We start from the raw sequence: 25,802 nt of genomic DNA on the forward strand, positions 1-25,802 counted from the left end.
TTTGCTATCTAAGCAAGCTCCCAGAGGAGATGTTGAAATTACAAGCACAAGTCCAGAGAGTGTTGTAGCTTTCAATAATGAGAGTCTGGGATTATTTGCAGGTCCTGGGATCTATAGCATCTACTCTAGCTCCTTAGGTGTTCACACACATGCAGCCTTTCCATAGGGCGCTGCTGTCCTGCTGGAACCCTCAGTGAATTTTCAGTTCCGACTACCAGTGCAGAAGGATTCCAGGTCCCGTCTCCTGGTGGCTTTCTCAGGCCAATTTGGAGCTGGAGATACTGAATTGCATGATAGTGACCACTGCTGCCAGTCTGACAGGGTCAATGGTCTATCAACCATTTGGTAACAGGAGCAGTCCAAAAGGCATTGCTTTGTTTTCAGCAACAATTATATGGTCAAGCGGTGAGTCTTGCAATGTGCTGGCGGTGACTTATATCAACAATGAAGGAGGGACAGGGAGTCAAATGCAAATGGTGTCCAGGGCGGCCCAAGACTACTTCGCTGCGTAGAGCAGTACCTGGTGGTCTTGGTGGCATCTCATGTAGCCAGGGTGGGCAAAGTTCAAGCAAACTTTCGCAGCAGATATATGCTAGATCCTGGAGAATGGGCACTTGTGGACGAGGTGACTGCTCTCATTCACTCCGGGTGAGCATTCCCCAACTGGACTTGGAGTCAAACACACAATGCCAAAGTGCATTGCTATTTCAGTGGTAGGTGAGAGATCAGAGCAGAAGACACCAGTGCTCACCCAAAATACTATTATATGTGTTTCCTCCTTGGCCCATAGCAGGAAGGGTTCTGAGACGATTTGAGGCTCATCCTCGTAGCTCCCGAATGCCCCGGTGGCTGTGATTCGCAAATTTGATAAACCTGGCAGTTGATGGTCCTCTAAAGCTTGGGCATCTTCCCAGGCTGCTTCAACAGGCACCAATTTTCTTGGAGCAGGTAGCTCACATTTGATTTGTGGCTTGGCTTCTGAAAGGAAGCAGTTTGCGATTGAAAGCATATTTGGAGGAAGTCATAATCTTGCTTCAGGCCAGGAGCCCATCCACTTCTTTGGCTTATTGTTAGGGTGTGGAAGGTATTTGAGGCTTGGTGCCTGGGTGAGGGAATTTCTCCTCTTCGTGCACTGATTTCTCGCATTCTTGCCTCTCTTGGAGGCCAGACTGCAGCTCACATTCAGTTCAGTTCTCTGTGAGTTGCAGGTGGTAGCTTTGGGCTGCTTTTAGAGGTGAAGTGCAGGAGTTATCGCTGGCATTGTATCCAGATGTGGTATGGCTTCTTGAAAGGTGTAAAGCATTTTGGCCTCCAGTGCGATGAGTTTCCCTCGTGGAACCTTAATTTGGTTTTGAGGGTTCGCCGTGGTCCACCTTTTTAAACTGTTGAGATAATCATCACTGAAGGACCTTATACTGAAGGTGGTCTTTCTCCTGGTGACTTGTTCGGCCAGGTGTATTTTGGAACTTTAGTTGTCTTGTAGGGACCCCTTCCTTCAGATTTTGGAAGATGGGGTATCTCTATGCATGGTGCTTTTTTTTTTTCTTTAACCAAAGATGGTATCTACTTTTCTCCTATGCCAGACGGTGGTGCTCCCTGCCTTTCAAAATTGGTCTTCTCTGCACACGGAGGAGCTTCACAGGGTGGGGTACGCATCTACTTCTGCTGCACTCTTTTTAAAGGTCTAACAGTTTTCGAAGGTCCGATTGCTTGTTCTGTGTGGTGGGAGCAAGAAAAGGAAAACGAGGCGGCTAAGGCAACCGTTGCACGACGGCTAAAGGAAGCCATTGTGACCACTTCTGTCTGTAAAGGTCGCCTGACCCCAGTGGGTCTACAAGCCCATTCTACCAGGTCGCAGGCAGCATCTTGAGTTGAATGTCAATTGGTTTCCCCATGGGGGGGGGGGGGGACGACGACACTGCACAGTGAGAGGACTGCAGCTGGCACAGTAAAGCTTTTATTCTCTGTCTCCATCTGCAGGTAGGGGAGAGAAAAACCCATGCATCCAGACCGCTCTGTGGGACTCCAGGAACCAATTTTCCTTTACATAAAATGTACACGTCCTCATCTTTCTGCTACAGCAGTCGACAGCGTATGGATTTCATTCTGCACGTTCTTGACACAGCCCGAAGTCCTGACCCGGTTTAGCATGCAGGGAACGTTTGGACCCCTTAGGCCTAAGCTGTGAACATTGGACAGCCTAACCCCGGCGTTACTGCGAAATACCTCATCTCTTCCTTTCCCTTTCAGATCAAGGAGACAAACGGCGGCAGTAGCGAGCCAGCCCTGGCCAGCGGGAGGAGATGTCGTCTCTCTAGCTTTATGCGGGGAGCAATCCGGAGGAGTCCCCACTGGTTACAGAATTAAGTAGAGCTCGTTCTTCCCCGGGCCTAGACTGTCTTAGCAGAATTACGCGGCCTCATCGTAGGTGAACAGTTGCTTGATCCCAAGTATTAACGCACTGCCCGGCTCAGATTTAATACCTTCCAACAATAAAAGCTACAAGCAAACACCTGGCTGTTTTTTTTTTTTTTTAAAGCTTTTTAATTTTGTTTACATGGTGGTAGTTACATTATCACGGTGGGAGCTCGCGCGTACAGTCTTAATTCTCATCCTGCGCTGGCAGAGCACGCAGGAAGCTCGCCTTCTTCTGGGCGACCCGGTCTTTGCGCTGGGCCGAGGCCAGCTTAGCTCGGTTCCACCTGTTAACAGAAAAGTCAGGAGTAAGGTGGGTGGAGGGGAGAGGACCCAGTGAGGTAATACAGCCCCCCCCTGGTAAAGGGAAGAGAGAGGCCACCTCGCGCAGGGAAAGGGCTGTGAATCAGCTGAAGGCTGCCTCCTGCTAGGCCCGAGAAAGGGAGTGCGCCCCTAGCCTGAAGCCACTCACCGCTTGGGTTTCACTTCTTTCTGAGGCTTCTTTTCTCGGCTGGGGTCACCGCGGATGCTCGAATGGGCTTTTTGGTACATTGCCTGCATCTGGGGGGGGGGGGGGGGGGAAGAGAGAAAGAGAACGAGCGTGGATTGTACAATAGCGTCGCTACCCAAAAGTCACTCCAGGAGCAGGCCCGGCACCGGGCTGCAGGGCACAGCACCGATGAAAGAGTAGGGGGGGGGGGGGGGGCCCTAGGCGCTAGGACCCGGATAGGCCATACGCACCAGATCCGCGCTGATGCCCTGTTTGATGTACTGTGAGAACTGCTTCCTGAAGGCGTCCTGGTCCTCCTCGGCCAGGTCCTTCATATAATCGGCCACGTTTTGGCCGTAGATGTAGCGGCGGTGCACTTCCGCCTTGAACTCCTTGCTCTCGGTGTCGTAGCCTGGGAAGCGCTTGGTGCTGCAGCCAGAGAGAGAGAGAAATGGTTGAGCCCTGTTCTCCAGGAAGCACTGTGACATCTCGGGGGGGACGGGACCGTGTAAAGGATTAGTAATTGGGGGGCCCCCCCCTCCTCTCCCCCATTACCTGTGAGGGATGACCAGGCCTCCATCCACAGCTCCCTTCAGCACGCTGAAGACACGGTTTCCAGTGGTGGTTCTGGCCAAGCCAACGTCCAGGTAGCAAGAGAAGGCGCCGGGCTGCCCCTCGACGCTCTCCATGTTGAACTCGTCGCCCGTGATCTCCACCTGTCCCTCATAGATCTTGTCCAGCCCAAACTTCTGGAGCAGCTGTAAAAGAGAGAGGGACAGCCTTGCTGCGAGGGGCCACAACCCCGCCTGGCGCGGAGGCTGGACCAGAGGGGCCCTGCTTGCTGTGCCTTTAAGGACCCCCCCCCTACGTCTGCCCTCCCTGGAGGAGGGGTGGGGAGGAAGGCCACGCAGGAGCCAGGGAAAGGAAGTTCTAGAGCAGGAGGTCGTGTGAGGAAGGCTGAAGGGGGGAAGTTAACCAAAAATAAATAAATAAATTTCCTCACCGAAAGGATACATGAACCTGCCTACCAGCAGAGGAAATATCAGTAATACAAGACGGGCAGAGGATCCGTTCTTGCAGGGAAGTGAGGAGACGACAGCGGGTCAAATAGAATCTGTGCATGATCGCAGCACGGAGGGAGAATGGGCTCAGAGGTCTTATCTGCCGTCATATTTCACATTTCTAAGAGCCACAGGACGGGTACAGACTCTCTGGTATTAGTACCTGGTCGTGATGTTAACTTATCAGTGGTAGCAGCAGCGCCACCATAAAACTACTGCTCTGAAAAACCATCTGGAACCAGGGCCTGTGTCTTGCTCATTATACCCACCTCACCCCGACTGCTGTGGTATTTTGTCGGGTGTGGGAGTAAAAAAAAAAGCTTAGGGTGCAGGTGCTCCACCCCCATTGGCTCCCTTCCCCCAATATCGCACCTCAGCGAGACAGACAAAAAAGTTACCTCACCCTGCGGGCCAGCAGGAGCCCGGTGCAGTACGCCGCCGCGTAGTTGGTCAGCCCGGCCTTCACGCCGTATCTGGGGAGCTCGTGCGCGTAGGCCGCGCACACGATCGCATCCCCCTCGATCCTGGCGTACGCTATCTGCGGGGTAGAGAAAAGCACATCGGGGGGGGGGGGATGGGATGACTGTGGGAAGAGGCGGCACGAGCTCTCCCCAACCGCGCTTCGTGTGCACGAGAAAAAAAACAAACCACAACGAGCACAGCGGCCCTTTAATTCTAATAATACCGTAAGCAGCATTTAGAAAGCCGGGTCACAACTGCAAAAAACACATTTTGTTTTTAAATTTGCCTCCGTTAAGGAACGAGAGGTTTCTACCAACACGATTATTTTCAAAGCCTATTGATCCTGAATTCATCATTCGATCCTTGGTATCACATGGCACGCGCAACTTAGGGACAAGTTAACGGTGAATCCATTTGATAACGCAATCACGGAACCGGCCTTCAAAACAAATTGGTGACACTTGAGAACCGCGGCAGATTTCACTTTCCCTTCCTCGCATCCAAAATTACTATCGTGTCTGGTGCGATGAAAAGCGAAAGGTCCCCGGCGCATGAAACAGCTGCTGCTGCGTCTTCCCTCCAAACGCCACTCTCTGGCAGGAAATAAACAACGGAGAATTTTTCTAGGTTGCCATTTGTTCCAATGTTAAGCTAAACTCTCCAGCCCATCGCTAGGAATCTGGAAAGTGATCACCAAAAAATCCCCCTCCCCCCCTCTCTTAAACCTGAAGAGGCCTGACGAAGGTCAGCAAGTGATTAAATTCTTGCAAAAAAAAAAACCTTTTGCGATCGGTGTGCAGACAGGTTAATGTTGTCTGTTCCTTCACGGCGGTTCAAATCGTAGCAGCCGCGTTTTGGGATACTTGGGGAATCAAGTGATCTTTGTGTGTGAATTCGGGACGAATAGGCTTTGAAAGCGGGAACCTTTTATAGAACGATTATATACACACACACACATCCCGTGAGCCCCGCACGCACCTGACTCACGATGTCCCGGTTACTGATGCGAACGATCAGACGGTATTTTGGGGTGTTGTACTTATTCTTATCTTGAATCACCAGGCGCTTCCGGGCGAAGTAATCTGTCTTACCCTCTGCAAAAAAAAAAAAAAAAAAGTGTCAAAATATTCACACCTTGTGTAGCTCTTTCCACTTCTAACATAACACCGGGTGGGCAAGGCCTCACTAAGGTGACTTTTGGCAAAGCTTTGTATATTTTGTAAAGGCCACTGATTAGATTCTGGCGGCTTTCTATGGGATCAATGCCAGAACCGCAGCTGGGCCCAGGGGGAGAGACCTGGGTTTGAGTGCCAACTCGGGTTCCTTTGCTCCCTGGAGTGGCTTGGGATGACACGAAGGCAGTGAACAGCCCACCAGAGCAGAGGGAGATTCAGTCATCGCACAACGGAAATGTCTAGTAGATTTAGGGCCCCCGTTGGCAGGGTCCGGAAGGAGCTCTGTTGCATGAATTTCTGCTGGAGGACTGTGCCAGTGGCGACTGGGAGGGGATAGTAAACGGGAGCAAAATCCCTGGGCGGTTGCGAAGGAAGGCTCACAGTGCTGGACCCCCAGCCTCTAGTGCAGACTGAGCTGAAAGCTCAGAGGAGAAAACGGGCAAGTTAAAAATAAAAAATAAAAAAATGTTAGCCTTTGCCCAAAATCTGTAGCTGAATGAGCTGCTTTACCACAGATTAGCATGCCTCTAGCAGGAGGACTGCTTGAACCACTGCATAAGCAAGTGGCACTGAAGAACACAAATGAACAAAAAATATATATATATCCAAGCTGTGAAAACTGCACAATCCCGGAGCGCTGACGCTTTTTTCTTTCAGAAGCCCAGGCCTAGCAAAAGAAGGGCCAGCGCTTTCAGTAATGCCAAACCCACCACCTTAAAGCGTGCCAGGAGCGCGCCAAGCTCCGCAAAAAAAAAAAAATCGGATATTTGGTACAGAAATCCCAAGTTTGTTTATTTAGCTCAGGCCTGTTCATTGCTCGTTCCCAGGCAAGTGACGTTCAGGTACCGAGGACAGCTGAAGTGATTTGCCAAAAGTCATGAAGAGCGTCGGGGGGGGGGGGGGGGGGGGGGAAGAGACGAACAACACTTGAACCCTGTCTTCCCTGCTTCTCAGCCCCCCCCCCTCTGATCATGAGGCTACCCCTCCACGCTCTGCTATTTTTTTTTTTTGTGTGTCAAACACCACCAGTCCCGCTATTGCATTTCACAACAGGCAGTGTACAGGCTGCTCACCTCTCCTCCTCCGGAACTTGACCTGGTACCTCCTGAAATAGGCTTTGTTTTTGACAACTTTCACGAAGCCCTGGAAGCAAGCCAGCAAAAGTGGAGTATAAATACAAGCAAAGGGTTACAAATGCAAAAGAAAAAGAGAGAGACAGATGCTTAAACATTGTTGGAACAGCTGAAACGAGAAAACGGGAAAGGTCCAGTGTCAATGAGAGACAGAGTGGGGCTGCCATTCTTTGGAGCGGGGGACTTCTAGATAGTACGACAGCGGACCCAGGGCCGATCATAACTCATAGCATCCTCGTGTGGCAGCTGCTGAAAGTGCAGAGAAGGGTCACAGACAGATGGACAGGACCTGGATGTAAGGTAAAGCTGGTCCTCAAGGGTTTCCAGGCTTATCACTGTGACACAGTAAATGGTAGCAGCTAAAGACCGAAATATTCCCTCCGGTACACTCCGCAAAATGTTCAGGGTTGTACCTACTGCTCCACTAATGAATATGCAAGAGACAGTGTGCATTAGGGATAGCCTCAAAACTCCAGGGCCGGAGATTCCCCACCAATAATATAAATCATTCTGTACTGTATTTTTGCAAATAATGAATGTCTTAAAAAAAACATTCTCTCTCTGGAGCAATCACACAGCCACTGTTACAACTCCATATTTACACACTGATTTTTTTGTGGTTACTATTCTAATCGTTGTAAAGTTTAAATGTAACCACTGTTTATATATTACTATTTCTAATTTGCTGTAAACTGCTTTCATTCCATGAGGTATTCTAAAAGGTGGGTAATAAATAAGCCTATAGTGCTACATGGTATATACTAGGGATGTGAATCGTGTCCTCGATCGTCTTAACGATCGATTTCGGCTGGGAGGGGGAGGGAATCATATTGTTGCCGTTTGGGGGGGTAAAATATCGTGAAAAATCGTGAAAAATCTAAAAATCGCAAAACCGGCACATTAAAACCCCCTAAAACCCACCCCCGACCCTTTAAATTAAATCCCCCACCCTCCCGAACCCCCCCCAAATGAGTTAAATAACCTGCGGGTCCAGCGGCGGTCCGGAACGGCAGCGGTCCGGAACGGGCTCCTGCTCCTGAATCTTGTTGTCTTCAGCCGGCGCCATTTTCCAAAATGGCGCCGGCCATAGACGAACACGATTGGATGGCAGGAGGTCCTTCCGGACCCCCGCTGGACTTTTGGCAAGTCTCGTGGGGGTCAGGAGGCCCCCCACAAGCTGGCCAAAAGTTCCTGGAGGTCCAGCGGGGGTCAGGGAGCGATTTCCCGCCGCGAATCGTTTTCGTACGGAAAATGGCGCCGGCAGGAGATCGACTGCAGGAGGTCATTCAGCGAGGGTTCCGGCGCCTCGCTGAACGACCTCCTGCAGTCGATCTCCTGCCGGCGCCATTTTCCATACGGAAACGATTCGCGGCGGGAAATCGCTCCCTGACCCCCGCTGGACCTCCAGGAACTTTTGGCCAGCTTGTGGGGGGCCTCCTGACCCCCACGAGACTTGCCAAAAGTCCAGCGGGGGTCCGGAAGGACCTCCTGCCGTCCAATCGTGTTCGTCTATGGCCGCCGCCATTTTTCGGCGCCATTTTGGAAAATGGCGCCGGCTGAAGACAACAAGATTCAGGAGCAGGAGCCCGTTCCGGACCGCTGCCGTTCCGGACCGCCGCTGGACCCGCAGGTTATTTAACTCATTTGGGGGGGGTTCGGGAGGGTAGGGGATTTAATTTAAAGGGTCGGGGGTGGGTTTTAGGGGGTTTTAGTGTGCCGGCTCACGATTCTAATGATTTATAACGATAAATCGTTAGAATCTCTATTGTATTGTGTTCCATAACGGTTTAAGACGATATTAAAATTATCGGACGATAATTTTAATAGTCCTAAAACGATTCACATCCCTAGTATATACACAGCGCTGGATTGATGCACAGAAGAGGCGGTCCCTATTTCCTAGAGCTTACAATCTAGTAAAGACAGACAAGTAAGTGGATGGGGAGAAGCAGGGATAATATTTCAGTCTCTGAAAGGTAGTGCAATGTAATTGAAGATATGTGTGTGTGTGTGTGTGTGGGGGGGGGGGGGGGAAGTAATCACTGAATCTAGCCGGGTAATTCTTATGAGATGTTCTCTGCCTCTCTACTACACGGTTGCAGAACCCTGTGCCACGCACCCTCCGCAGAGTTGGCCGCCGGCACCATATGGCGCACCGAGGAGAGAGCTGTCAGAATGACACTGTCCCTTTAAGAGCGTCCCGTCCCCCCCCCGTCTAGACTACAGCGGCGCCGGCATCCGCCGCCATCCTCCCGCTTTTTCTCCCATCGGACCCCGCCGGGGGGGGGGGGGGGGGGGGCAGCCACTTCCTTACAACCAACCGCCTCCGTTTCCCCCGACATTACCCGCAGCGCTCACCATCTCGGTACTTTTTAATCCTCTCTTTCCCGGGATCGCTCAGGTAGCGATTTCAGCTGCGGGCCTCAGGCGGGCGGAAAAGGACCGCCCCATTTCCGGCCAGACCGGAAGCCGCCTTCCCTCCGAGCGGCGCTAGCTGGCGGATGCCATTACACGTACGACACAGGAGGGGCAGGGAGGAGGAGCGACTCTTAATCCGGAAGCAGTGTTGTTTTTTTTCCCACTACTTCCGCTCCTGCGCGCTGGCTTCTGTGTGACCGAGCCTTCGCTTTTTTTTTTTCCTGCGCGACGAGGCGTCTGGGGAGCGCGCGCGCGCGCGGTAGCGGAACAGCAGCGTCTCCCCCCTCCCCCCTCCCGCAGGGGGAGACCGGAAGTGAAGTGCGCGCGACGGCAAACGGTGAGAGGCGCCCTAACCCCCCCTCCCCTTCCCTTTCCTATCCTATCTCCATCCCGGTTCTTTTTCCTCCCTCCTTGTTGTAGTCCCTCCGCCTCGTCACTCCAGCACCATCCTTCCCGCGAATAATAATAACCAGTCCCCACCCTCCAAACTCAGCAGACGGGCTGCGGGGCACCTCTCTTTATCTATAGTCACACCTATGCATAGAGGTGGTTTTGTATATACATCCATCCATATACATGCACAACCTCCCCCCACCTCTATTTCTATTTATCTATAGTCACACCTATGCATAGAGGTGGTTTTGTATATACATCCATCCATATACATGCACAACCTCCCCCCACCTCTATTTCTATTTATCTATAGTCACACCTATGCATAGAGGTGGTTTTGTATATACATCCATCCATATACATGCACAACCTCCCCCCACCTCTATTTCTATTTATCTATAGTCACACCTATGCATAGAGGTGGTTTTGTATATACATCCATCCATATACATGCACAACCTCCCCCCACCTCTATTTCTATTTATCTATAGTCACACCTATGCATAGAGGTGGTTTTGTATATACATCCATCCATCCATATACATGCACAACCTCCCCCACCTCTATTTCTATTTATCTATAGTCACACCTATGCATAGAGGTGGTTTTGTATATACATCCATCCATATACATGCACAACCTCCCCCCACCTCTATTTCTATTTATCTATAGTCACACCTATGCATAGAGGTGGTTTTGTATATACATCCATCCATATACATGCACAACCTCCCCCCACCTCTATTTCTATTTATCTATAGTCACACCTATGCATAGAGGTGGTTTTGTATATACATCCATCCATCCATATACATGCACAACCTCCCCCACCTCTATTTCTATTTATCTATAGTCACACCTATGCATAGAGGTGGTTTTGTATATACATCCATCCATATACATGCACAACCTCCCCCACCTCTATTTCTATTTATCTATAGTCACACCTATGCATAGAGGTGGTTTTGTATATACATCCATCCATATACATGCACAACCTCCCCCACCTCTATTTCTATTTATCTATAGTCACACCTATGCATAGAGGTGGTTTTGTATATACATCCATCCATATACATGCACAACCTCCCCCACCTCTATTTCTATTTATCTATAGTCACACCTATGCATAGAGGTGGTTTTGTATATACATCCATCCATCCATATACATGCACAACCTCCCCCCACCTCTATTTCTATTTATCTATAGTCACACCTATGCATAGAGGTGGTTTTGTATATACATCCATCCATCCATATACATGCACAACCTCCCCCACCTCTATTTCTATTTATCTATAGTCACACCTATGCATAGAGGTGGTTTTGTATATACATCCATCCATCCATATACATGCACAACCTCCCCCCACCTCTATTTCTATTTATCTATAGTCACACCTATGCATTGAGGTGGTTTTGTATATACATCCATCCATCCATATACATGCACAACCTCCCCCACCTCTATTTCTATTTATCTATAGTCACACCTATGCATTGAGGTGGTTTTGTATATACATCCATCCATCCATATACATGCACAACCTCCCCCCACCTCTATTTCTATTTATCTATAGTCACACCTATGCATAGAGGTGGTTTTGTATATACATCCATCCATATACATGCACAACCTCCCCCACTTCTATTTCTATTTATCTATAGTCACACCTATGCATAGAGGTGGTTTTGTATATACATCCATCCATCCATATACATGCACAACCTCCCCCACTTCTATTTCTATTTATCTATAGTCGCACCTATGCATAGAGGTGGTTTTGTATATACATCCATCCATATACATGCACAACCTCCCCCCACCTCTATTTCTATTTATCTATAATCACACCTATGCATAGAGGTGGTTTTGTATATACATCCATCCATATACATGCACAACCTCCCCCCACCTCTATTTCTATTTATCTATAATCACACCTATGCATTGAGGTGGTTTTGTATATACATACATTCATATCCATATTATATATACACACACAAAAACACACACATGCACAACCTCCCCCACTTCTATTTCTATTTATCTATAGTCACACCTATGCATAGAGGTGGTTTTGTATATACATCCATCCACATACATGCACAACCTCCCCCCACCTCTATTTCTATTTATCTATAATCACACCTATGCATAGAGGTGATTTTGTATATACATCCATCCATATACATGCACAACCTCCCCCCACCTCTATTTCTAGTTTTCTATAATCACATCTATGCATAGAGGTGATTTTGTATATACATCCATCCATTTACATGCACAACCTCCCCCCACCTCTATTTCTATTTATCTATAATCACACCTATGCATTGAGGTGGTTTTGTATCTACATACATTCATATCCATATTATATATACACACACAAAAACACACACATGCACAACCTCCCCCACCTCTATTTCTATTTATCTATAATCACACCTATGCATTGAGTATTACCCCTATCCTCAAAGATCTCCACTGGCTCCCTATCCGCTTTAGAATAATCCATAAGAGCCTTGCTATCATCCACAAGTCACTTCACAACCAACACACTCATTGGCTAAATGATTCTTTACAGTACTGTGCATCTAACAGACCCGTCAGATCCGCTTACAAAGTATCCCTCCTCACACCATCTCCCAAGCTGTTCCACCTCACTTCTACCAAAGAATGGGCCTTTTCCTTAGCAGGACCTACGTTATCTACGTCTGGAACACTGTACCCAAACCTTTAAAACTAAACTAAAAGCTTGGCTGTTTAAACAAGCCTTCACATAGCCACATCCTTCATCACGATGCCCCTATCGCTTTTACCAGTCTTCATCGCTCCTCCCTCCTTTTCCTACTTAAGTACCTTTTTACCCTCTTAATTGTAGATAAACCATTGGACTAACAGTTGACCTCCTTTTGCCTTTCCAGTTAGTTGAATTATGTCCTAGCAGGTCATCCCTTACCTCTTTACTTCTTTAATCTCAATTTAAATCTGACTCCTCCTACTTCCAAGTTATTTCCCCCTGTTCCTTGTAACTTTGCCTCTTTTTCTGTGTTACCGATGTAATCCGATGTGATATTTTATATGAATGACGGTATAGAAATAAATAAATATATATATACACACACATATATATATATAGTGTTTGTTTATCTATAGTCACATCTATACGTAGAGATGGTTTTGTATATACTTACATACATATATATGCATATGCACAACCTCCCCCCTCCTCAGTATTTATCTATAGTCACACCTATGCATAGAGGTGGTTGTGTATATACATACATATATATAGATAGATTTTTTTCTATACGTTTTTTTAATATGATACATTAGTGCAGTTTTACCTTTAGGTTTATATAATATAACATACAATAGTGTACTTTTTGTATTCAGAGTAGATGTGTCCAGTAGATATAGATATAAGAACATAAGAAATTGCCATACTGGGTCAGACCAAGGATCCATCAAGCCCAGCATCCTGTTTCCAACAGAGGCCAAACCAGGCTACAAGTACCTGGCAGGTACACAACCCCCTGCCTCCTGCACACATATGTGTATACCCATACATGTGCAAACTCCTGCATGAGCACATCCATGCGTACAGCAGTGTACATATACACCTGTCTGTACCCCTATATTTATTTATGGACATTTAATATTCCAACATTTCCCGCTGTCAGTCTCAAGGGGGATTGAAATGGACAGAGGCGTTTGAGTAGCTTACAGTGAATCAGAATGTGCAGCTGGAGAAGCCATAGGATACGGCATGGGAAATCTATTTGTGAAAAGCTGAAGACTTTTTTTGAGTCCTTGTGTATAACACAGTCCTGGAAGGAGTGAATCTTAGAGGAAGGCCTGGATGAAAAGCCACGCACTTGTGTACGAACATATTCTCGCAGAGTAATGATGTGAAATACCAAGGGGGATTATTAACAACATAAACAAGAACCCGAGGTGTAAACACGTTCATTACATCTAATTCTTATCCTTGCTTCCAACATTACAGACCTCTGCCAGCACACAAATGCTTTCTTAGCCTTATAAATAATCATAGGTCCAGTCTTATTATTTGTAAATTTTTGTTTCGCAATTAAAATACTAGCATTCTTCATTAAGGCGCTTTTTCAGTACTTGCGGTAATCTTTAAAGTCCGGTGGAGATGCGTGCGGGTAAGGTGGAGCCCGGACACGGGTCCGTGTTTCGAGGTTGGATCTGTGTCCGAGGTTAATCGGACCCTAGGACGCAGCACGTTGTGGGAAGCTATGCCAGGAGCACGTGGGAGTTACTTATGGTGGAACATCAACTTGGGAAAGAAAATGTTGATTAACTCCTAACACAGATCCAACTCTGAAACACAGACCCGCGTCGGGCCACCTTTTTAACGTGCATGGATCTTCACTGAATTTAAAGGTAACTACTGAAAAAGTGCCTTATGAGAGGATAATCTATAGTCACGCCTATACGTAGAGATGATTTTGTGTATATATACATATGCACAACAGTGGGTTGGCTGGCGTGACTTGAGCTCCTGAGACCTTGGGTCACACCCGGTGACGCACTCTCAAGAATGTTGCTTGCTAAATGCAAGCAGTATTTAAAGGGCTTTTTGAGCCGGCAGGTGAATTTGTGGGGAATTACAAACATCCAGAGGCAGAGGGAATGGCGGCAGCGGCTAAGGAGTAGATGACGGAGGGGGTGGAGTTGGAAAGTGGAGAGAGGAACAGTTTGTAGGGCAGCGGCTGAGAGCGGGGAACGTTGTTCGGTTTCTCTGCGGCGCTCCAGGGCCTGTCGGACGTGGAGGGGAAGGCTGCCCGGCCTCCCGTGCTAGGAAAGCTTGATTGGTCGTTAGTAGATCTTTTAAGGGGCCCTCTCCCTTTCTCCCTGCAGGTGCATTCTTTGGACATCCCTGGTCTCTGTCCGGCTGAGGCGCCGCGCTTTACCGCTTCTGCAGAATGGGGCGCAGCTGTCCGCTGTGACGCGCCCGGTAACGTTTCTGGGTGCCCGGTCCCGAGAGAGAGAGAGCGCCCGAGGGCAGCCGGTTACCGCCTTGGAAGATGTTTGCGCAGTGATTGCCTTGCCGCCCTTCTCGTCTCCTGCAAATTCCCCCCCCCCCCCCCCCCCCCCCACTCCGCCGCACCCATGGCGAAACCAGACGGCAGCATCATCATCCTGGACGACGACGAAGAGGAGGATCGGGAGCCGCTGGGAGGCGGCTCCCCGGACTCTCGTCCCCACCCTCCTGGCGCTCAAACCAATGGTGCGGAGAAGCAGCTCGGGGCCACCAGAGGCGCCGGCACCTTGAGCACGGAGAATGAGAAGCTGTTTGCGGAGGTGAGCTTTCTGTTCCCCCCCCCATCCCCCCTCAGCCGTCTCTTCTCCAAGCTGAAAAGTCCTAACCTCTTTAGTCTTTCCTCATAGGGGAGCTGTTCCGTTCCCCTTATCATTTTGGTAGCCCTTCTCTGTACCTTCTCCATCGCAATTATATCTTTTTTGAGATGCGGCGACCAGAACTGTACACAGTATTCAAGGTGCGGTCTCACCATGGAGCGATACAGAGGCATTATGACATTTTCCGTTTTATTCACCATTCCCTTCCTAATAATTCCCAACATTCTGTTTGCTTTTTTGACTGCCGCAGCACACTGAGCCGACGATTTCAATGTGTTATCCACTATGACACCTAGATCTCTTTCTTGGGTTGTAGCACCTAATGTGGAACCCAACATTGTGTAATTATAGCATGGGTTATTTTTCCCTATATGCATCACCTTGCACTTATCCACATTAAATTTCATCTGCCATTTCCTCATCTCCCGCAAGCAGTGTTGGGAACATCATTTGTAACCAGAGCTCTTTCCAGCCTGTCCCGGGCAGCGATGATCTAGGTCCAGGGAATCCCCTCCGAGAGTGGCGTTTTGGGTACAATGCCCACACACTGTGTGTCAGGAGTGGACTGTGTTCAACGCTATGTCAGTCTTTTGTCGCTTTCTCTTTGTCTTTTTTTTTCCAGTTTGTGGAGTTCTGTTCCCAGCTCACCTCAGAGCATCCAGAAGTGATACCGTACCTGAAGGGGCGGCGGCAGAAGGCCAGTCCTGACTTCCTGTCTTCCGCAGAGTTTCGGAACGTGATCGGCCGCTGCCTGACCCGGGTCCAGAACAAGAAGAGCAAGGTGTACGTCTACATCAACGAGCTCTGTACGATCTTCAAGGCCCACTCGGAGAAAAAGAAGCTGGCGCTCAGCAGCGCCGAGCCTGCCCCCAAGGGCGCCACAGAGCCCGCGGCCGAGGCAGGCCCCAGCCCCGAGCGGTCCCCGGAGGCCGGCGAGAGGCAGCGGACCGGCTCCAGGAGGCAGATCCGCTACCTGGAGAGCCTGCTGAAGATGTACACGGGCGAGATCCGGCGCCTGCAGGAGAAGGAGCTGGACCTGCAGGAGCTGGACGACCAGGACTCCACCTACATCCAGGAGAGCCGCCTGAAGAGGAAGCTGATGCGCATCTTCGAGAAGCTGTGCGAGCTGAAGAGGTGCTGCAGCCTGACGGGCCGCGTCATCGAGCAGCGCATCCCCTACCGCGGGACCCGCTACCCCGAGGTGAACCGCCGGGTGGAGAGGTTCATCAACAAGCCGGACAACTTCCCGGACTACGGGGACATCCTGAAGGTCATTCAGAAGGCCAGCGCCCGCCACAGCCTGGGCCTGGCCAAGCGGCAGATGCAGAGCATGGCGCAGGACGCCTTCCGGGACGTGGGCAACCGGCTGCAGGAGAGGCGGCACCTGGACATGATTTACAACTTCGGGAGCCATCTGACCGACGAGTACAAGCCTGGTGCGTATCTTTATTGATGGGGGGGTTTTATTTTTATTTTAACGTGTTTGTAGGCCGCCACGCGATTAAAAGCCCCGAGAAGCTCACGGGAATAAAATGCTTATAATCTGTGCGCGAGCGCCGGCCTTACAAGAGGGTTAACGGTAACGAAATTTAGAAAGCTCCACGGAAGCCAGGGCAACGGCGATCGCAGAGCCAGGGCGGTATAGCAGACGGGGAAGGCGAGCCTGGTGGCCTTGACCTGTTCTACGCCATCTTCGTTTCAAGGTTGTGCGTCTTCTCTCTTAGAAAGCACCGAACGGGCTCCTCTGACAGCTGTGATCATTTGTAATTGTACCGATGATATCAAAAGTTGGTGAGATGGAGCTGTGGCGTTTCCGGGTCTCACGGGTGACGCACAGATGTCGGAACCCATGTTTGGTCCGATTTAAAAAAAAAGAAAAAAAAATTACAGCTTGCAAAGGGATTTTTGCTTTTCTCCATTAGCTACAGGGAGCCCCGCACTAAGAAGATTAAACAGAAGATTTCGGTCTGTTGCTTTCTTTTTTTTTTTTTCTCCCCTCTTTTCCCCCCTCCCCCCCCCCCCCCCCCCCCCCCTCCCCAACAGGGTACGACCCAGCGCTCTCCGACCCTAGCCTAGCGCACCGCCTCAAGAAAAACCGCTCCACGGCCATCGACAGCCTGGACGACGTCATCAGGAAATACGCGGCGATGCAGGACGAGGGCGAGGAGGAGGAGAGGAGGAAGAGGAAGGAGAGGAATACGAAAGCAGCTCCCGACCAGGAGGAGCCAGGCGCTAAAGCCCAGGTACAGCGGCCTCGCCCCGCGTCCGATCGGCCCGTCCGGGGAGGACCCCAGGTGCGACCCCCCCCCCCTCCCCGGCCTTGCCCTGTAAACCGAGCAGCTGACTCCAACCTCCGCATTTCCTGATACCCCCCCTTCCCCCCTTTTGCCCGCTTCTCTGTCCCCGTTCAGGAGAGCGTCGTCGCCGCCGCCGCCACCAGCGAGGACGCTCGCTGCCCCGTGTCGGAGGAGGAGGAGGAAGAGGAGGAGGAGGAGGAGGATTCTTCGGACACGGACATAGAGGAGGAACTGAAAAACTGCCAGCAGGCGTCGGAGGTTGAGGAGGAAGAGGAGGAAGAGGCACCAGGTACGATCGGGGAAGAAAGCCGCGGGGGGGGGGGGCATGAGGTCATATAAAGAACGTCGAGGCACTTTCAGTTCTGGCGGTGTTAAGCTGCGGGGAAATTCCAGAGCTTTATTGTGCGTTGAGTAAAAAAGAACTTTCTCCGATTAGTTTTAAATGTGCCCCATGCTAACTTCATGGAGTGACCCCCTAGTCTTTCTATTATCCGAAAGAGTAAATAACCGATTCACATCTACCCGTTCTAGACCTCTCATGATTTTAAACACCTCTATCATATCCCCCCTCAGTCGTCTCTTCTCCAAGCTGAAAAGTCCTAACCTCTTTAGTCTTTCCTCATAGGGGAGCTGTTCCATTCCCCTTATCATTTTGGTCCCCCTTCTCTGTACCTTCTCCATCGCAATTATATCTTTTTTGAGATGCGGCGACCAGAATTGTACACAGTATTCAAGGTGCGGTTTCACCATGGAGCGATACAGAGGCATTATGACATTTTCCGTTTTATTCATCATTCCTTTTCTAATAATTCCCAACATTCTGTTTGCTTTTTTGACTGCCGCAGCACACTGAACCGACTATTTCAATGTGTTATCCACTATGACGCCTAGATCTCTTTCTTGGGTTGTAGCACCTAATATGGAACCCAACATTGTGTAATTATTGCATGGGTTATTTTTCCCTATATGCATCACCTTGCACTTATCAACATTAAATTTCATCTGCCATTTGGATGCCCAATTTTCCAGTCTCACAAGGTCTTCCTGCAATTTATCACAATCTGCTTGTGATTTAACTACTCTTAACAATTTTGTATCATTTGCAAATTTGATTACCTCACTCGTCGTATTTCTTTCCAGATCATTTATAAATATATTGAACAGTAAGGGTCCCAATACAGATCCCTGAGGCACTCCACTGTCCACTCCCTTCCACTGAGAAAATTGCCCATTTAATCCTACTCTCTGTTTCCTGTCTTTTAGCCAGTTTGCAATCCACGAAAGGACATCGCCACCTATCCCATGACTTTTTACTTTTCCTAGAAGCCTCTCATGAGGAACTTTGTCAAACGCCTTCTGAAAATCCAAGTACACTACATCTACCGGTTCACCTTTATCCACATATTTATTAACTCCTTCAAAAAAGTGAAGCAGATTTGTGAGGCAAGACTTGCCCTGGGTAAAGCCATGCTGACTTTGTTCCATTAAACCATGTCTTTCTATATGTTCTGTGATTTTGATGTTTAGAACACTTTCCACTATTTTTCCTGGCACTGAAGTCAGGCTAACCGGTCTGTAGTTTCCCGGATCGCCCCTGGAGCCCTTTTTAAATATTGGGGTTACATTTGCTATCCTCCAGTCTTCAGGTACAATGGATGATTTTAATAAGTTACAAATTTTTACTAATAGGTCTGAAATTTCATTTTTTAGTTCCTTCAGAACTCTGGGGTGTATACCATCCGGTCCAGGTGATTTACTACTCTTCAGTTTGTCAATCAGGCCTACCACATCTTCTAGGTTCACCGTGATTTGATTCAGTCCATCTGAATCATTACCCATGAAAACCTTCTCCATTACGGGTACCTCCCCAACATCCTCTTCAGTAAACACCGAAGCAAAGAAATCATTTAATCTTTCCGCGATGGCCTTATCTTCTCTAAGTGCCCCTTTAACCCCTTGATCATCTAACGGTCCAACTGACTCCCTCACAGGCTTTCTGCTTCAGATATATTTAAAAAAGTTTTTACTGTGAGTTTTTGCCTGTACGGCCAACTTGTTTTCAAATTCTCTCTTAGCCTCCACACTGCCTGTATCTTTTGCAAATAATCAGGTTATGAATACAAATCAGAAATAAAACTACAAATAAACATAGTTAAAATGTCTGTATGTGAATAGCAGGAGTCTGAATAGTAAGGTTGGAGAGTCAGGACGTATGGCATTATCTGAGGATACAGACATCAGAGACTTTTTAGAAATGTGGCAGTAGGAGGATAACCGATGGGGCACTGCGATACTGGAGTATAAATTATGTCAATGTGACAGGGCAGATCGAATCGGTGGAGGGGGTGGCACCATATATATAAGAGTCGAACGTGATCAAAAAAAATCCCGGGGGGGGGGGGGGGGGGGACAAAATGCACTGTGAAACCCTTACAGATAGAAATTCCATGTTTGAGGGGTGAGAGTACAGCAGTGGCCAAGATGGAAAAAGACACGCTGCGAAATGCCAGCTGACACTGGAAAGGCAAATAAAATTTGGCAATTCAAGAACGATGGGAGATTTTAAATTATCCCCGACATTGACTGGATCGATGTCTCATTGGGACGATCTAGCAAGATTTTTTTAGATGCCATAAGGGACTGCTTCCTGGAGCAGCTGATCTTAGAACTGTGTTCTCTCTAATTTTGTATTTTGTTTACTACGTGTTTGTGTTTAGATGAAGGATTAATTACGCCTGTTCTTTTGTGCATGGCTTCGGGGCAGTTCTATTTGAATCGGGGGACGAGAAATTTTTAAATAATTTATATGTGTGTTCTGTTTGTGATGTCAATAAAATGGCTCAGCAGCAGACCGGCGTGGGATGTACACAGGACAGCAAAGAACAGTAAGGGGGGGGTAGAATGTAAACCCAGATGTAAGCTAGGCCAGAGAAAGCAGGGGACAGCGTCGGCAGTAGGGGCTTTAACGGAGTGGGAACGCAACAGAAAAATCCAGGAGAAACAAGGCCCGCAGAGGGACAGGTTCCGTGGCATGGGCCGGCGAGGAGTCAGATTAGGAAGGAAGGGGAAATGAAGGGCCTTCAGGTATGCAGCACACGCCAGAATCCTGGTATAGGCTTGGAAAGAGTTTCCTTCCCCCTTCTGTTGCCACCATATTTTTTTTTTCCTTTTTGAAACTTTCTCCTCTCTCTCTCTTCCTCCGACAGAGGATGAGCTGACAGAGGTGGTTGAAGGCGATCAGCAGATGGACAATCAGCAGCCCCATTTCTCTTCCGGTGGCGATGACGACGATGAGGATGACGAGGAGGAAGACGACGACGAGGAGGAGGAAGAAGAGGAGGAAGAGGATGAAGGCTGCCTGGACAACCATGCAAAAGATCACGAGGAGGGCACCCAGCCCGAGCTCCGAAAAAACGAGGAAGCCCTCGACGACGGAGATGGCCACCGGGAGGAAGCCTGTCGGGAGACTCCAGCGCCTGAGAACAAGGGAGCTGCTGAGGACGGAGACAGCCCCGAGGATATGCAGCAGGAGGACCCGGCGCCCCCCAGCCCGTCTGAGAGCGATGAGGCAGCTGTGGCTCACGAAACAGGGCCGATGAGCCAGCCGCTTCTCGATTCAGCCAGCATGCAGACTGACCTGGAGACTGAGGCCCCGCCATCGGACTCCAGTGAGTCACAAACTGTGGGATATCCGAAGACTCAGACACCACCCTGGTGGGAGCCGGAGGAGTCTCCGGCTGCTTTAGGCAAAGCCATGTCTCCAGAGTTACTGGATGCGTCCATGGATTCCAGATGTCCCGAGGCATCGTTCTCTGCAACAGACACATCTCCGACATCGTTGCCAGGCTCTCAAATGAAGGTTCCCGAGCCCAGCGACCCTCTCTCACAGTCCCCAGCAGGCTCTGCCGATGACTCTCGGGCAGCTCCTCTGACTTGCTCCCCGTCCCCAGCCTCCCCATGCCACCACGGCAGTAACTGTTCGGTGATCCTGCCACCTCAGATGGTGTCCTCAGTGACTCAGGCATCTAAGGAAGATTCCAACTTCGACGAGATACCTTTATCCGCATGTAGCAGCTCCAAGCCTCCTTCGGACATAAACAAGCTTACCTCAAGGGTACAAGAGAAAACGCCCCAGGAGTCGTCTGGAGAAAACCGATTAAGCCCTTGTGAGGCTGCTGAGTCCCCGGCTGCTGCCTCTCTGGATCCATCGGGCATTATGGCAGCTCTCCTGTCCCCGAAGAGACCTCTGTCTGCCGAGGGCTCCAGGGAGTCATCTCTTCAGGTCCCAAAGAGACCTCTGTCTGCCGATGGCTCCAGGCTGAATTCAGGACCGGAAGAGCCTTCTTTGACGGCGTTTCGCAGGAAACGAACTCTGTCGGGATCCCTCAGACCTGCGGCGCCCTGCAGAGAGGCCAGCAACTCCCCGCTGGAAAATGGAGGCTGCGTCAGCACAAACCTCAACGGATGTCCGAGGAGCTCCGTCCACCAAAGCGGCCATCCCCATAAACGGATCAGGACGGAGGAGGGGGAGCCGCACAGGTACGGCGGTGTGCGCGTGCCTGGGATTGGGAGGGAGAGGGCAGATAACCTTGGGAGCCGTCTGCGGAATACGGGGAGAGGGGGGGGGGAGGGGAGCGCAAACAGGGCGAGCGCGACACGTGCGGGAAAACACATCTGTGCCGGCAGGGCCGGGCACGGAGCGCACGGTGCGATTGGGGAGGGGGAGGTGTTGGGGGATTGAGCATAACCCATGCAGAGCCACGGTGGCGGGGAGCGGAGTGTGGGTGAATGTGGCAGAGAGGCAGTGCCGTCCTACCCCAGTAATAATATGAGAGAGAGAGAGAACGGAGCAGAGAGGCTGAAGAGGCACGGCACGAAGGGAGTGCAGTTCATATGGGACAGAGCGCCATCACGTAGGTTAAACATGGCACAGATCGCAAGGGGGCAGCTAGGACCATCACATGCAGCCTGGCAGCGTCTCGCGCTGCGGGTTCTGTGCGGGGGGGGGGGGGGGGGGGGAACGCGTGCCCCAAACTCTCCGCCCTCGCTGAAACGGTTCCCTGTATGAGACTAGGACCCCCCCCCCCCCCCCCCCCCAAGGGCCTGCTGGCACCCTAACTCTGCTTTTCTTTAGCTGCGAGCAGGCACGAAGCGTCGACTCGGGGGAGAAGGCAGCTGATCCGCCTCTGGACCTGCAGGGAATCGGCCACTCCCCTGCCGGCCTGCTTCCCACCCTGGACTTGTCCCCGCTCGGCTCCGTGAGCAGCAGTCGGCAGAGTTTCCTGCAGCACAGTAAGCTTGCAAAGGTGAGGGGCGCCATGGAGGGGAGAGAGGTCCCGGGTGCCACCCACCCCCGCTTAGGAGAAAAAGGAGGGAAGCCCGGCAGGATTTTCCTTTCTGGAGGACTATAAGAGGCTGTGCATGAGCGCTGAAGGAGAGAGAGGGGGGGTACAAGTGATGTGAATCCCCCCTTTGTGTGTGTGATTTCAGTGTCTGAGGGAAGCAGTGCGTTCCGATGTCCAGGTGGGGAGAGAGATATCGTAGGTGTCACTTGTCTGGGGGCAGCAGGGGGGGTACCTGCATCTTCCTGTGCGTTGTTGGTGTTTGGAAGGAGTACCTGTGACCCCCCCCTATGAATTGTTGCTACGTCGGGGAAAGGGGAGGGGATGGTACCTGTGCCCCCCCCCCCCCCCCATGTATTGTTTCTGTGGGGTGGATGGGGGTTGGTACCTGTGTCGCCTGTTTTATTTCTCTTGTGCAAAGGAAGGGGGGGAGTGTAGTATTGTGGCAGTGTCCGGGGGGCAGGGGGTTTGGCGCACGTCCCGTCCCCCCCCCTTCCACGTATCATTGCCGTGTCTGGGGGGAATAGGGGGTAATACCTGCCCTCGCCTGTGTGAATTGGAGCAGTTTCTGGGGGAGGGGGGGGGGTCACTGCCTGTCACTGTACTGCTCACTCTTCCTCCTCCTCCTCTCTCTGCCAGATGAATGCAGCCACTCAGTGTGATCCGGAGGAAATCATTATTCTCTCAGACTCCGACTGAAGGCATCTTGTGTGAATGGTGAAGATTCGTGGAAGCTCTTCAGTGGATTTTTTTTTTTTTTTGGGGGGGGGTGGGGTGGGGAGGGTTAACTTTTTGCTAAAGAAAATGGATTGTAGGGGGGGACTCCTCGGAGCCAGAGGGCCGGGATGGCGTGCGGAGCACTTTTGACGTTTACCGCAGAGAGTGACATTTTCCTGGGGTCTCTTTGTGCTTCTCAGCGGAGGCAACGAGCTGAGAAGAGGAAACCATGGAATAAGATTTTTTTTCAGTGCTGAGACTGTGTCATGCACTTCCTGCTTTTCTGATGGATTTTTTTGTAAAGAAAAAGAGAATAAATTTGTTTCTTACTCTTATCCTCTTGCCGGGGAGAGTCCTTAAGGGCAGTGGCTGTGGCACAGTCTGTCGTGCAGAGGTGCCCCCAGGTGCAAGGGGCTGCTCCCAGGTATGGCAAGCGGTTGGAGGGAAGGGTCATATCATAGACGGGCCATTCCCTGTACGTTCCCGGATCAGTCCAGACGGCTGGGTTTTGCCTCCCCTCCAGCAGTTGGAGACAAGAGAAGTCGTGACTGACTGTACCCTGTACCCTGAGGTGCCACCTGTAGTCCGTCAGTATTTCTCTGTCTCTGTGATGTGATTTACGTCTCTTTTTTCACTGGTGTTTATTTGAGCGTTCCTACGATAGCTTTCCCCTCCCCCCCCCCCTTTCAGACAGCCCTATGGTGAAACACGGTTCGTGTCAGGGGATCGGGATCTTTGCTCTAGCAACCTTTTTTGAACTTTTTTCTTCTTCATTCAAGCTGTCTACGATACCTCCAGAATAATTCTACGAAATAAAAATCTTTTGTAAGATTTCTACAGTGAAATATGACCCATTTATGATAGCCCTCCTCTTATTAATTGGGATATGCATTCCCATTCCAGCCTCTCCTGCAGCATTGGAAGGGACTCCTAGTCGATCGTGGGTAGGGTGGTTTATAACGTCTTGAGAGTCGGGCAGTTTTTTTTTTTGCGTCCCCTTACTTCACTTAACGCACATGGGACTAAAACAGGGGTACTCAAACCGGTCCTTGAGGCTCCCGCAAGCCAGTCAGATTTTCAGGATATTTCTCAAATGAATACGCGTGAGATTTATTTGTATGCACCAGCTATGTATGCAGATACTTCTCATGCATGTTCATACAAGGGCAGCAGAAGAGGGAAGTCAGTGTGGTGAGGGCAGCCAGCTTGGTTAATTACCTCGGCTGCTGCATGTGGCTGTCAAAGTTCCTCAGAATGCATCACATCCAGTGCTCGGCATGTGCTCTCCCTAGCTCATTCACCCAGGGAATTAAAGACAGAGGCTGGAAGGTGAGGAGGTACTCTGTGCCCAGCTTGCGGCGGGGCTCATGTCATTGCTAGTAAGTGGTGGCATGCATGTGTATAGGTGTTCTCAGAAAGGAGCCTCTTACATGTTTAGGAGTCGCTGCGGGTGTCCCTTGTTGTTATGAGGTGTTGCGAGCAGAGCCCAGGTGCAGGTCTGGAGCATCGGGCAGTGGTAACACTGCCATGGTACATTGGTTTGGAAGCACTGTTCCAGAACTTCCTTTCCTTTAAAATAGTATTGCTTCTTGTCCTGTCTAGGCATTTGAATGTCTCTAGTCAGGGCTTCATTTGTAGGTAAAGGAAATGGAACTGTGGAGGGGATGGAGAGGGGCGGGTGTGAACTAACTCTCATACACACGTACCAGAACACACACTCGACATAGTTGATAAGCACTGCTAGGGGAGGGACAGCTAGGAGTTGGGGGATGCAGGTTCACTGGGGTAATGAGGAGAAGGTGGATATAAAGAATGGGGATCTTTCTCTAAACCCCCTCCCCTCCCCAAATCCTGATCCTCCATCCCAAGCCTCCCCATAAATTCCCCAGTGCTCCTTCCCCAACCCATCCCAACAGTGGTCATGAAGCCCTTAAGTCTAACCCCATTATTCCTGGTAGTGCTCTAGCTCCTTTTCTCCCTGGAAAACCACCCTCTCTACAGCAACTCTCCTCCTCTTCCCTACGCGGCAGTAAAATACAGGCTTCCTCTTTAAAAGAAGAACATCCCTGTTCCTCTGCCTTCTTAAGCTGAAAAGAAGTGTAGGATCTGGTTCCTGCCTGTTCTCCCCCCACCCCAAAATTAAGCCCTGGCTCTAGCACAGCTACCTTGCCTCATCTCCCTCTGCTTCCTGCGTATTTCATATTTTTTCTCCTGCACAAGTTTACCGAGCTGTCAGGCTCTTGTTACTGACATGACTCCTTTTAAATGCCCAGCTCCCTTTAAAAAAAAAAACCAAAACAGTCACGTGGTTTTCTAGGCCTCCAGTGCGTGTCAGCTGATTTGATTTGATGCCTGCCCTGTCTTGAGATTGACCACTGGGAGAGGGAGGAGCTCGTCTTCTGGCCCAATCAGCGGCGAGGTTTCCGGTCCCGAGGGGGCGTGGCTTGATCGCTGCGCAGAGCCCTCGGGGGGGGGGGGGGGGGTTAGCAACAGCCAGCGCCACC

At 50.2% G+C, this 25,802-nt stretch overlaps 2 protein-coding genes across 6 annotated transcripts; one reads left to right on the plus strand and one right to left on the minus strand.

Annotated features, from left to right (window-relative positions):
- Positions 1 to 2,522: 2,522 nt before the first annotated feature.
- Positions 2,523 to 9,236, minus strand: LOC115080129 (60S ribosomal protein L5-like). Of its 2 annotated transcripts, XM_029584171.1 has the most exons (8): positions 9,095 to 9,233; positions 6,677 to 6,746; positions 5,407 to 5,522; positions 4,370 to 4,504; positions 3,461 to 3,663; positions 3,157 to 3,334; positions 2,888 to 2,976; positions 2,526 to 2,702 (listed from the first exon to the last, which is right to left on the minus strand). In XM_029584171.1, exons 1-8 carry the CDS (start codon positions 9,095 to 9,097, stop codon positions 2,603 to 2,605), a joined length of 894 nt encoding a protein of 297 aa, XP_029440031.1. In that variant the 5' UTR covers positions 9,098 to 9,233; the 3' UTR covers positions 2,526 to 2,602. The 2 variants fall into 2 exon arrangements, with proteins under 2 accessions (XP_029440032.1, XP_029440031.1); XM_029584172.1 differs by lacking the exon at positions 4,370 to 4,504 and having other exon boundaries at positions 2,523 to 2,702; positions 9,095 to 9,236.
- A 103-nt stretch (positions 9,237 to 9,339) lies between these two features.
- DAXX (death domain associated protein) lies at positions 9,340 to 25,488 on the plus strand. 4 transcript variants are annotated; one of them, XM_029584163.1, is made up of 8 exons: positions 9,340 to 9,491; positions 14,442 to 14,885; positions 15,565 to 16,378; positions 16,986 to 17,236; positions 17,354 to 17,528; positions 20,446 to 21,778; positions 22,374 to 22,545; positions 23,221 to 25,488. In XM_029584163.1, the coding sequence occupies exons 2-8, from the start codon at positions 14,694 to 14,696 to the stop codon at positions 23,278 to 23,280; spliced, it is 2,997 nt and encodes a 998-aa protein (XP_029440023.1). In that variant the 5' UTR covers positions 9,340 to 9,491; positions 14,442 to 14,693; the 3' UTR covers positions 23,281 to 25,488. The 4 variants fall into 4 exon arrangements, with proteins under 4 accessions (XP_029440023.1, XP_029440025.1, XP_029440024.1 ...); XM_029584165.1 differs by lacking the exon at positions 9,340 to 9,491 and having other exon boundaries at positions 14,694 to 14,885; positions 22,374 to 22,531; XM_029584164.1 differs by lacking the exon at positions 9,340 to 9,491 and having other exon boundaries at positions 14,694 to 14,885; positions 16,986 to 17,185.
- Positions 25,489 to 25,802: the final 314 nt, after the last annotated feature.

Source organism: Rhinatrema bivittatum, chromosome 19 (assembly GCF_901001135.1).
Source record: "Rhinatrema bivittatum chromosome 19, aRhiBiv1.1, whole genome shotgun sequence".
In the NCBI taxonomy this organism is placed as follows: Eukaryota; Metazoa; Chordata; class Amphibia; order Gymnophiona; family Rhinatrematidae; genus Rhinatrema; species Rhinatrema bivittatum.

Excerpts from the sequence above, each read along its gene's own strand:
- LOC115080129 (XM_029584171.1), bottom strand. Across the intron at positions 5,523-6,676 it reads CAAGTTCCGGAGGAGGAGAG|AGGGTAAGACAGATTACTTC; the intron begins GTGAGCAGCCTG and ends TTTTTTTTGCAG. Across the intron at positions 2,703-2,887 it reads AAAGAAGTGAAACCCAAGCG|GTGGAACCGAGCTAAGCTGG; the intron begins GTGAGTGGCTTC and ends TTCTGTTAACAG.
- DAXX (XM_029584163.1), top strand. The coding sequence starts at position 14,694 with ATGGCGAAACCAGACGGCAGCATCATCATCCTGGACGACGACGAAGAG. Across the intron at positions 16,379-16,985 it reads GACCGACGAGTACAAGCCTG|GGTACGACCCAGCGCTCTCC; the intron begins GTGCGTATCTTT and ends CCTCCCCAACAG. Across the intron at positions 17,529-20,445 it reads AGAGGAGGAAGAGGCACCAG|AGGATGAGCTGACAGAGGTG; the intron begins GTACGATCGGGG and ends TTCCTCCGACAG.